This window comes from Mytilus galloprovincialis, chromosome 11, assembly GCF_965363235.1.
Source record: "Mytilus galloprovincialis chromosome 11, xbMytGall1.hap1.1, whole genome shotgun sequence".
In the NCBI taxonomy this organism is placed as follows: domain Eukaryota; kingdom Metazoa; phylum Mollusca; class Bivalvia; order Mytilida; family Mytilidae; genus Mytilus; species Mytilus galloprovincialis.
This window is the reverse complement of record NC_134848.1, coordinates 6,548,706-6,562,182: the sequence shown is the minus strand read 5'-3', so window position 1 is coordinate 6,562,182 and position 13,477 is coordinate 6,548,706. Positions and strand designations below refer to the sequence as shown.

The 13,477-nt window shown below is 32.3% G+C and overlaps 1 protein-coding gene across 1 annotated transcript in view; it reads left to right on the top strand.

Annotated features, from left to right (window-relative positions):
* Positions 1 to 13,477, top strand: part of LOC143051526 (uncharacterized) — a 45,651-nt gene that overhangs the window by 28,556 nt on the left and 3,618 nt on the right. Inside the window, exons 5-6 of the mRNA XM_076224417.1 lie at positions 2,850 to 4,040; positions 7,084 to 7,567. Coding sequence (XP_076080532.1) covers positions 2,850 to 4,040; positions 7,084 to 7,567 — 1,675 coding nt within the window. The remainder of the gene's footprint in view (positions 1 to 2,849; positions 4,041 to 7,083; positions 7,568 to 13,477) is intronic.

Genomic DNA, 13,477 nt, shown 5'->3' with positions numbered 1-13,477 from the left:
CCTATTTAGCAGTCACGATAAAAAAAAATTGTGATTTTAAAATTAAACAAAGAATAAATGAAAACCGCTTTTCTAAAAAAAAAAATGACATAAGGGGATAAGCAGACTTATATGCAAATGTCCACAATATTATTTTCTTATGAGTAATTAAATATTCAAAATGGATTTACGTTGATATAAATATCATTCTCATGATACAGTTTAAGAATACAGGCCAAAACTTTCACTGAATAAAGTAAAGGAAGGCATGAAGTTGCATTATTTTGATGACCTTCTAACGGTTTTAAATTGTTGCCTGGCCTTGTTTTTTTCTTAATCAAACTACGACTATTAAACATTGGTAGACTACAGAGGCGGACTTAGAGGGAGGGTCAAGGTGCTCGCATCACCTTTTTGTTGGGAAAATTTGGTTGATTGTATAGGGAATCAATGAAGAATGACTGTAGCGGGCCTACTCTTAGGTAGCCAGTCCCCTTTATTAAAATCTCTGAATACGCTACTGGACCACTATTGCCTATATTTACCATGGGTTGGCTATTTATGTAAAGAAGGACAAGTTAAAATAGATGGTATACATGTTCATATAAGATTTTTCAAGCTACAAATCCTTACATTTCTACGGTATATGACATGTGTTATTGAAGTTAGTCGAAGAAGTTGTGTTAAGTCAAACATATCAATAAGGGATCTACCATTTGATTTTTATAAGGGGGATGAAATTTGGCCGAAAAGGCAGGACAGGAGATTTGAGTAAAAAAAGGCCGGATGAACATCTTGGCCAAACAAAAAGGCAAGATGACAATTTATGTTAAAATAATCAGGATGAAAAAAGCAGGACCGAATAGAGTAAAAATAAAAACGCAGGATACAGATTTCAACATAAAAAAATGCAGGACAAAATTATTCATCCTAGCCTATTTATTTACCCATTTTATAGAAACAGGCAGATACAGAGTTTGGCCAATTTAATTCATCCTATTGTTGAAGAATTCATGTTTGTGTTGTTGGTTTGCTGTCTCATTTATGTATTTCCCACGTCATCTTACATTTGATATTACATTGTAAATTGAAAATCAAATAAGCCAAAATGATAAAGGGCAAATATAGATAGCATAAAAATATCATTGAATGTTCTTAGAAGTTTAAATGAAGTGTACTTGTGATATATATCAACAAACTTACCATCTGTTTCATCTTCGTCCATCTTATAATGGGTTCTGTCCTATTACAAACGATGATTTCTTGTCTAGCCAGGTCAATTAAGGTCGTACACAGTTTAAATGTACATGTAGCAGACAATATAACACGTGTTTCTTTGAATTTCAATCCTTTTTTCAAACACATTTAATAATATACGACCTCATACTTAAAACTAGATAGCAGGAGTTTTTTTTCAGATAGTATAGAAACTGTATTAAATAAAAAGTAAAATATTTGAAATAATTCAATGATACTATACACGATGCATTTATACAATATTACAAAGATTTTTATTGATTTCTAATAATAATTGATAAACTTGAACATTATATCGGCTTAAATCCAAAATTGGAGTTGTGATCTTTCATATTTTAAATTCCAACTTTGAAAGTACTTTTTATTGTAATTTCACCTATTATAGTTTTAAAACCAATAAGTTTTACAACTATCGTCCATGTCACGCGTAACTATTCGGTTTCGTAAATGGTTGAAGACTTATGATGTCATCTTAATATCCTTTGGTTAGTTTTGTAGTTGGGTTACTGTATCATGGACCTATCACCCCACATCTCCTTTTGTTCATCAAAAACTAGTTCAAAATTTACAATAAAGAAAAAACAACAAATGAATAGTTTTCTAGAAAAGAAAATGAAAAACAAGAATTACTTTTTGACTGGCTGCCACTTTTGAATAGAAGTCTTTAGCTATTTGGCTAATGATGCCGCTCATGATATCCCCGGCAGAGTCAAGCATGACTTTGGACATATGGACAAAAGATTATATGTGAAACAGAAGCAACGCTTTGACTTTTTTTTGTTTGTAAAATTATATCGAAAGCTAGTTTAAAAGAGCAGTGACTTTTAAATTTATTTTTAAATTTATATTGTAGAAAACTTACGAAAAGTATCATGGCATGCTTAACATACGCTTTTACGATAACACCCACTAAATTTGGTTAAACAGGCTTTTTTTCTTATCAGGCAGTTAATATATAGTGTAACTTAGTTCAATAACAGGCGCTATCAATCAACTTTTCAGTATTAAAGTGAACACATATATATTCATTTCGATCTAAACCATGACAATCTTGACCAAAACCATGACGAATTTCTAGACTCTTAACCGAACCATGTCAATCGCTTAACCAAACCATATCAATTCCGATATCTTGCTTATTCTGCGTTAATTTCGTGAAACAACAATTCCAATATAGATCGTTTGACCTCCAATACAGATTCAAGCATCTTATTTGCTTTTTATCTGCTCGTGTGAATAGAACTGAGGCAATAGTTTAGGGAAGCAACATAAATTAACCATGTCAAACTTATCCAAACTATGACAAAATCACTGTACTAAACGCTCCTCGATATGACGACCTTACTACCCGTGGTAAAGAAGGTTTCATACTGATCTTAGAAAAGTATTGATTGAACTAACTAGTAGCCCTAAGCTATATTGAAAACTTAAAAGCAAAATTATTTTTGGTGTGCTTTTCAAATATTTGTGTCGGACCATTGAGTTTGTCGTTAAATGAATGTGTTTGTATGATCTTAAAAGATATCATTCCTTAAATGTTATTGTATTTTTTTAAAGACTGACTAAACATAAACTATACATGAAACTATACACTGTTTTTGTTTTTGCGAAAGGACGAAGAACAAAGCAGAAAACGTCTCGAATCCTACATTGATAAAATCTTTAAAGATTCCAAGCTTCATCTGAGATCAGTTCACCTGATCTCCAACACAGAGGATGTAGACGTTACTTTTGAAAAATTGAGGAATGATATATTTGCCACAGCAAAGAGTACCGCAAATTGGAATCGAGAATATCCTGTTAAATTTATTCAGATGGAAAAAGCCATCAACTCTGAACTTACGATCGGAAAACAAATAATTTCTTTTGAAAGATTAAAAGAACTAGGTGAGAACATACCACTTCCGATAACTGATAACAAGGAGCTTCATCTCTTTCTCAGGTATCAACATGAAATTGGTAACGTGATATTTTTTGAAGACATTTCGTCATACATCATACTTGATCCCCAATGGTTAGCAAATGCTTTTACATGCATTGTTACAGCCCAGCAGTTTCAATTTGAATTACCACACTTACAATGGGACAACTTCAAAAAAACAGGAAAGATGGATCCTAAGCTATTGGAAGAAATATTTAAGAAACAATCAGCAGACATGAGAATTCATAAAGAGCATATACTGGAAGTAATTGAAAAGTTTGACATTATCATCTATCCATTGCTACTGACAGAAAGTGGAAATGTACAAAGGGAGCATAGTTTTTATGTTCCATGCATGCTTCAAACATTAAAAATTAAGGATATTGATGTATTGTTTAACGTTCCAAATGCTAGCAAATCTACATGTTTGTGTTTTGTCTTTAGTTTTTTACCGCCGTATCTAATCAGCAATCTGATTGTCTCTTGTCTACGAGAATATCCTCTAGCAGTGGTAAAGGGCGAGATAGGTCTCTTCAAGGATTGTTGTGTATTCAATATTGACTCAACTGGCTGTGCAAAATTTGTATTAGCAAAGAGTAGCCATATGATTCAGCTGCAAGTATGGCAATGGAATGAAGTAGATACAGAGGTTAACCAAGCTGTTTTAAAAGTTGTCGAAAGAGAAATCAACAGAATTGTCAACACGCGATACAAGTTGAAAACGGTATCTTTCGAGAAAAAATGGAAGTGTGAGACCACCAGTTTCTCCTTTGACACAGGATTCCGTGAATTTGATCAAGTAAATGATGGGAAAAATTATTATTGCGAAGAACATGCGACAGTTCATAAATATAAAGACTATTGGTCTGGTGAGAAATCTAAGGTAATATTTCTATTTGCTTTAGATTATTTTCATTTATTGGGCATATATTTGTGATATGATGAAATCCAATTATTGGTAATTTGTATATTTATCTTTGATGTGTACTCGTTGCTTATGTCAGTATCATTGGGGACTGGTTGTGATAAAGATAATAGTATTGGGTCCATTCGCAATTAATATGCACGACTGTACAAAGTTGAAGAGCATTAAGGATCCAAAATTCCAAAAAGTTGTGTCAAATATGACTAAGTTTTTTTTAAATGTGTCAAATAAAGGCAACAGTAGTATATAAACTCATAATAGATACCAGGACTAAATTTTATATATACGACAGACGCGCGTTTCGTCTACAAAAGACTCATCAGTGAAGCTCGAATCCAAAAAAAGTTTTAAAAAAAAACAAAAACAAAAACAAAGTACGAAGTTGAAGAGCATTGAGATCCCAAATTCCTAAAAGTGTTGCCAAATACAGCTACGGTAAGCTATGCCTGAGGTAGAAAAGCCTCAGTATTTCAAAAAATTCAAAATTTAACAATATCAATGATAATTCATGTCAGCACAGAAAGTGCTGACTATTGGGCTTGTGATACCCTCGGGGAAATAAATCTCTACCGGCAGTGGTTGTAAATAAACTCATCATAGATACCAGGACTAAATTTTATATATACCGCTGTTCGAAAGTCATAGATCTATTGAGAGAAAACAGATCCGTGTTAAAAAACTAAAACTGAGGTAAACACATCAACTATAAGAGGAAAACAACAAAACTTTTGTTTGACAGGAGATGTACGCAAAACCCGACCAACTTCAAACATTTGCGTAATCCACACTATAACTTATAATTTAAAGCTCACCTAACCGTATTCCAATCAGAGACAGAGTTTTCATTAATAAACTTGAAAAAAGTCTTGTGAGGTTCTTATGTGTCTTCTTTTTCTGTTTGTTCAGAAGGATTTGTTCAACCTGTTCATTCACTATTGAGGGTTATAATTCATATTCAGACACAACACATAAAAAGTGACCAAAAAGGTATCGCATGAGAGAAGCTAAAAAACATACACACCTTTTACATTTTTTGTGGGACCTTCATATAAAATAAAGGTTGCATTGTAATTTTAAATGTATGAATAGCTTTTCATAGATCAAAATACAATTTGCAAAAAAAATACAGATTACCCTAGGGTCTTCATCGATTCATATTTCTGTTCCGGGTTGAAAAACAACATGACACGAAAAATATCACGAAAAGCGAAAGTAACAGTTGAGTTATATCTATTTAAATGTTTGAAATCATAAATGAACTTTCAGATAATTTACAGCCAGCCTACAGGCTTTTAAGTGCCTCCTGTTTACGCATGTTAAGTGCTTTCCTAAAATTAATGTGATCGTCTACAGGATAAACGCTGTATAGCGAAAATATTAATGTGATTTTTGTCGAGCCTTCGACTTTAGTCGAAAAAGCGAGACTAAGCAATCCTATATTCCGTCGTCGTCGGCGGCGGCGTCCACAAATATTCACTCTGTGGTTAAAGTTTTTGAAATTTTAATAACTTTCTTAAACTATACTGAATGTCTACCAAACTTGGACAGAAGCTTGTTTATGAATATAAGAAAGTATCCAGAAGTAAATTTTGTAAAAATAAAATTCCATTTTTTCCGTATTTTACTTATAAATGGACTTAGTTTTTCTGCGAGGAAACATTACATTCACTCTGTGGTTAAAGTTTTTAAAATTTTAATAACTTTCATAAACTATCCTTGATTTGTACCAAACTTAGACAGAAGCTTCTTTATGATCATAAGATATTATCAAGAAGAAAATTTTGTAAAAATAAATTTCCACTTTTCCGTATTTTACTTAAAAATGGACTTTTTTTTTGCCAGAAACAAAACATTCACTCTGTGGTTTAAGTTTTTAAAATTTTTATAATGTTCTTAAACTATCCTGGATTTCTACCAAGCTTAGACAAAAGCTTGTTTCTGATCATAAGATATTAATATAGAAGTAAATTTGTAAAAAAAAAAATCACTTTTTCCGTATTTTACTTACAAATGGACTTAGTTTTTCTTCCAGTTAACATTACATACAGTATGCAGTTAAAGTTTATAAAACATTTATTAGATTCATAAACTATCCTGGATTTTTTACCAAACTTGGAAGCTTCTTTCAATCAAAAGACAGTATCGAGAGGGAAATTTTTATTGATGTTTTTCCTCATTTTTGTTGAGTCTGCCATTAACAGCAAAAGTAGGTGAGACACTGGGTTCCGTGGAACCCTTACGAATTTTTAAGCAAATTATCCATCCTATTTCACTTGTTTATGATCGTATCATACTATGCTATATGAAAAATAAAGAAATGTTACTGACCGGTATATTGCTATTATATTCTAAGTTGTTTTATGTATGTTCAAGGCAGAAGTAATCAAATACATGTTATAATGCATCTTCAATCAATTGAAAATAACGCCATGTTTACTTGGTTGCGTTGAATATCATAGCAGCTTGAATAGCCCCTAAATATCTATCTTTGTCGAACAACATACTACGTAGCTAGCTCATTTAAAAAAAAAATGCTCCACTGTAAAATTATTGTTGAATGGAAATACTTCTAGTATATCTTTAAGAACATTGTGTCATGCTTTGTACAAACCCCTATGTCCTAAATATCTATCTCTGTCGAACAACATACTACGTAGCTAGCTCATTTAAAAAAAAATGCTCGACTGTAAAATTATTGTTGAATGGAAATACTTCTAGTATATCTTTAAGAACATTGTGCTTTGTACAAATCTCGCATGCTTGCAATGATATATTTATGTATATCTTTTTTTTTTTTTTAATTATTCAAATAAATTTGACGTAATTTTGAATATTCTGACGTCACATTGAATTTTCTGTCTATCATTAATTCTGTGTTCTATCCTTTTTCACTGTCCCGGTGTATTTACTGCCTTGACTATTTGTAAGGCTACCTACCTGTTAATAGATGGCAATTATATAGCATTAGTTTGTATCATTACATATTTCATTGATATTATAGGCTCCCGGTAGATTAAGTAGTGAGGAACAGAATTACGTCAGAATGTCAAAGATAGTTCTAGATGTATTATCAGACGTTTTATACGATCGCTTATTCTTAGATACAAAGACTGGAGAAATACTTGATCGTAAAAAGTTGGACATAACAGAAATGTGTAAGAAATATTGTGCTTTAAAAATAAACTTTCCAAGTAAAGGCTTTAGGAAAATAGAAGAGGTTGACCAGATTTCTCCAAATGAAGATACTATTGGTGACGACATTCAACGGATACGTGTGATCAGAAATGAAATGCAGCATTCTTCTGTCTTTGCATTAGGTGACACACGATACCAAACACTAATCACTATAGTTCATGATATGCTAACTAGATTTGACCAGCATAACAATCCAGCAGGTGAATCCTATGTAAAACGATTAGACGAAATCAGGAAAATGGAATTAGAGACAAGGAGTTTTGAAGAGATAAAAGAACGAATGAAAGCAGGTAACTTAAGTGATATCTTTTTCATGTTTGAAGTACAGGAATAAATCCTAAATCTTGAAAGACAGATAACACCACGCCCAAATAGAAATCGATGGAAAAGAGTACAACAGTAAAAAATCACTACACTAAACAGTAAAACCAATGCTTTGAAGCCAACAAAAAAACGTTCCCCTTCGTTCTCGACTATTGACGATTACGATCGGAAAACGTGAATACAAAAGTTTATCCTGTTTACATTTCCTTGTTAATAAAGGTAGATAAACTGCAACTTCCAATTAACAAGTCTCGTCAGATGATATAATACTTTTCTAAAACTATTAAAAAAAATACTTGCTTTTATACAGAAAAGAAAAATAGGAATGCAAGTATGCAAAACCAAATATATCAACCCCGAATTTAGAACACCTAACTATTTGTTTGCACGATTTGCTTGTTATTTTTGTGACGTTTTGTATAATATATTAGGCAATGAAGAAAGTGTCCATTACAATACCTCCTAATCAAAACAAATGTTCTTAAACAGCTATTAGATATATTTAGGCTTAAAATGTCAAAGTGAAAACAAATCGATATTTACCACTTGTGTTTTATACCTTGTTGATCTATTTCACATATTTTGAATTATTGTATTGTATCTTTCGACGTAAATATGCTTCAGACATGTATATTATGTATACTATTTAAATGTAGTTCAACATCATTTAGATAGATATAGGAAGATGTGGTGTGAGTGCCAATGAGACAACTCTCCATACAAATAACAATTTAAAAAGTAAACCATTATAGGTTAAAGTACGGCCTTCAACACGGAGCCTTAGCTCACACTGAACAACAAGCTATAAAGGGCCCCAAAATTACTAGTGTAAAACCATTCAAACGGGAAAACCAACGGTCTAATCTATATAAACAAAACGAGAAACGAGAAACACGTATATATTACATAAACAAACGACAACTACTGTACCTCAGATTCCTGACTTAGGATAGGTGCAAACATTTGCAGCGGGATTAAACGTTTTAATGGATCCAAACCTTCTCCCTTTTTCTGAAACAATAGCATAACATCACAACAAAGAAAAACATACGATAAAATATCAATTGGCAGACTTAACTCAATCAAAAAACGTATGATTAAACAATGAACGAATAAATTTGATCTGCGATATCTGAATACAAATGCACAGTTAAAGGGAAACTTCGCAAAAAAATCAAAAATTGATATTATGTTCATTCTGTATAAAAATGTTCAAATTCATAGATATTAAAGTTTTATTCCGCTAGATAAGCGATCACCATCGATTTTAAATTTAGAGTATCAATTCTCCGAGATCCGCCATCTTGTCTTCTTTCCCGATGAATAAAAACGATATGTCTATAAACCACAAAGAAACAAAACTACAGTAACCGATGTAGTCGTAATTGCGTGTCGATATCTTGTCAATCGTACGGTTGTTTAATACGACTAACTAACTTGATACGGAAAATATTCTTACTTTTTTTAAATTACCATGGTCTGTTGTTTTTAAACTGTTGATATTGGAATTAGGTGAAAAGTCAAAGTTGAAATCATAAATAAGTGTTCCGTGAAAATTGTTTTCGAAAATCTAATTTGTTCATAATTCTTTAAAGTAATAAACTTTTTTCAAATATATTTTGATCTTCCCTTATCTGATCACCAGCATGGCTAAAGGTATTACTTCCAAAGGTATTGTGAGGGGTGTGAGGTGACACGTCCAGGTATTCAAGCGATTTCCTGTCGGGCTTGCAAGTTCATGCATCGTTTCACTTCTGCAGGTATTGATCAGTGTACACGGCTGATAACTTATAACTTATAACTTTCCATTTTGAACTATCAGATGTATAATATACAACTCTGTCTTACTTATCATTACTAAACTCATACGCTTGTTTATAAATAACATTTCTGGTGTAAAGAATATAATTCATAATATATAAATAATACCCAAAAAATAAGATTTGATGAAATTAAAATCTATTTAAATATTTTTTCCAAGGGTGAATTTGGGAAAATGTAATATATAGTCATTGTCAATAGTGAAGGACAGATTGGAACAGACCAGAAATATTGATTTAAAAAAATGTACGCACTTGCCGACGATTCGTTTATACGACTGAATATAAAGTTACGGAACTATAGCGCAATTTAAAATATATACGTGTATACATTGAACATAAGAAAAAAACATATATTTTGAATAAATAGGGGTAAAAGTGTTGTAAATAGACTAGCCAACGTATGCCAACAGTATGTAATCATCGAATGTCGATAGACTACAGTTGTATACCAAAAGAAGAAGAGAACCAATTTGATTTAAATACAGGTCGATGTATAACTTTTGCTTTGGTTCATTGAAGCTGTGGACCTAGGAAAATCACAGATTTATATTTCAATAAGATTGTTCTCAAACAAAGGAAGGAATTCGTCATCACAATTGTTATATATGCCACTGGACGAACACTAATTATCCCCAGGGGATGTGAATATTTTGCTGGGAAACTTTTGAGTATCAAAGTTTCAAATTAATTTCGGGATTTATTTTCTTTCTTGGTATTCAATAACCGAAAAAAGAATAAATTACTTGTTCGCTAAATAGGGATATTCTTGTCAGATAAAAGAATTTTAGTTATATTTAAAAAATAGGGAAATATGACATTAAATTGGTTCTGTCTTTTTTTAAACATCGTTAAAACGATGTGTGTCTAAGGTGAACGCCACAAGAACCCTGTAATACTAGTACGAGAGTATAGCATGTAAACATTCCTTCTCAATAATATGGTTGTATTGGAAAACTTTTCATACAGATTGACAACTCATTGTCCGATATGCATGTAATATTTGCCACATGACGCCCATAGTTCTTTCTACCATCATCACCTTATTCCTTGATATTGCTGTAAACATCGATGGTTCACACCCAAACAAAATGGGAGTAATGAACCTTCAGAGCTTCTCCGTGTTATACACTTGTGAAATATATAGACGAAATTTCTGTATTGAAATGAATCTACATCTCACAAACAGGATTTTCAAATAACGATTTTGAGTAATCACCTTACAAACCAATATAAACGTATGGCAAGATATAACCATGAAGGAATTTAGTTTTTGTCAGAACTCATCACTATATCATAAACGTATACGTATATATATGCATACAGTTTCAAATATCAAGAACAAGCGTTCGATGTCGATAGTCTGTTCTCTAACTGTTCAGAGTTAGACATGTCACTTGTTCATTCTTGGAAGCCTTCATATTCCCCGTCTAACGATGGGAACTCTTTCTGATTGTGTTGACTATAAATGCTTGTATGGTAATTCTGTCGTTTATCTGTACAAGCGGTTGCATTTCCTCTCCTTTCCCAACAAACAAACGAACGAAACGCAACTAGTCTGATTTCTCTGGAGCTCATCCTCAATGGCTCTTATACGTCAGGAAACTTACATGTATACTAATAATGATTGTTTCATGAACAACGATGTATGAACAAACTATTATAAATTCGTCAATATCTGTAATGCATGACTAAAGTATAACTTTTATTACAACTACTGTATTACTTATTTGGATTAATGACGGCTATCATGTTCAACATTGCACAACTATTATCATAGAATTTTAAAAAAAATCCTCAAAAATCCTCAAAAGATATAATGCCTTAGCTTAGATAATTAGTATTCTTTTCACAAAAAGTTCGTGTAAATGATTGTCAAATGAATTTAATTATGTAAGAATAAAATGTTAAAAAGAAACTACAAAAAAAAAAATTATGCATGTTGTATGTTGTATTTTTTTGTCAATTAAAAACTTTAAAATTGCAATAGTTTTATTAGCATTTAAACACAGCCAGATTTGAATACAAGTTAAGAAATTCCGGTAAAGTCAATGATATCAAACAGATGTACAATGGTATATCAAATTGGGTAATATTGCATTTAGTTTTTATTAAAGATTAAAACTACTATTTTTGCTTCATATTTGAATCTTTACGCCAATTGCCGCTAAGAAAGTATCAAAAATTGTTTCCTTTTATTTTTATACACTTTCGGAATTACGAATCTGAATTTTATTTTCAATTAATTTACACAATTTAATTATTGTATCTTTATTCTCATCGTGTATTTAATCTTAGTGTATTAACATCATGACAGCATATACTCTAATCCTTTCTATTTATTGAAAATTATATAGAAATATCAAATGACGTGCAAAATGCATACGATGAGTTTCAGGATTTAGTTAAATGTGAAATCAATAATAAATTACCAACTTATAACAATGCTGCTGGTCGTGATAAACGTAAGAAAATGTGTTATAAACCGTATTGGAATGAAAATCTTTCAGTCCAATGGAAGATAGTATGTAAATCCGAGAAGAAATGGTTACGTTTCACCGGTCCGAACTGTACAAAGCGTAAACTGAAGGAAGAATATTGTGTAGAAAGAAAAACTTTTGATCGCTTAAACAGAAAATTTAAAAGACAATTTCAGAGTTAAGAGCGACAGAAACTTGAAGACAAACTCGATGAGACTAATCAGCGTGACTTTTGGAAGTCAATAGGAAATTTAGGCATCGCTAGTAACCGTAAACGTTGTATACCATTAGCTATAGTGGACGAGGATGGAAACGAGGCAACGGATAAAAATGTTGTACTTAACAAATGGAAAAACGATTTTCAGACTTTATTCCATCAAAATGGTAACAGTGACTCGGACCTTGATGAATCAACATTTAATACTGAAGTCGATGTTTCGCCGTTAAACGAACCTATGTCCAGGGAGGAAGTTTTACAGGCAGTATTACGTGCAAAGTTGCGCAAGGCAGCTGGAATAGACGATATTCCAGCTGAAGTTTTGAAAAATGACACCGCAGTAAATCTATTATTCCAAATTATAAGTGGGTGTTTCAACATTGGTAGAGTTCCAACTCAGTGGACTAGTGGAATCATAAACCCTATTCTTAAACAAGGAACAGATGATGACAGACAACCATTGAATTACAGGGGGATAACTTTAATTTCAGTGCCTTGCAAAATTTATTGCAATATTCTCAATCACCGTCTAAGTACCTGGCTTGAGAAAAACAACGTTTTATGCGACGAACAAAATGGGTTCAGGAAAGGTCGAAGCTGTGAAGAACATATCCATTCTCTATATTCCGTCTTAAACGATCGTAAAATTTCTAGAAAATCGACATATGTGTGTTTTGTAGACATGCGCAAAGCTTTCGACACCGTACAACATAACTTATTATGGTATAAACTTCAGAAAATTGGTGTGCGTGGAAAATTTTTAGCAGCAATTGAGTCTTTATATAAGGAAGTCAAATGTACTATTCGTGTTAACAATGACCATACCCCGTGGTTCAACGTAGAGACCGGAGTGAAACAGGGCTGTATCATATCACCGACATTGTTTTCTGTGTATATCAATGACCTCTCACAACGTATCAATTCCCTTGAGTGTGGATTACAGCTTGATGACTTTTGTCTCAGTATACTGCTTTATGCTGACGACATAGCTTTAATTGCACCAGATGAAAGTAGTCTTCAACGCATGCTTGATATTGTGTCTGACTGGTGTACAACATGGAAACTGTCCATAAATGTGAATAAAACTAAAGTCGTTCATTTTCGACCGCAGTCTTTCGATCGTTCTGAATTTAACTTTAAATGTATGGAGAATAATATCGATTATTGTGACTCATATAAATATCTTGGTGTCTGGATGGATGAACATCTTACATTTACGAAAAACTCAAAAGAATTAGCTAAAGCAGCCAGTCGTGCTCTAGGAAGTTTAATGACAAAAGTGGTATTAGCAGGAGGAATGACTCATAAGGTGTACACTAAACTTTATACAGCTACGGTGGAACCGATATTACTATACGG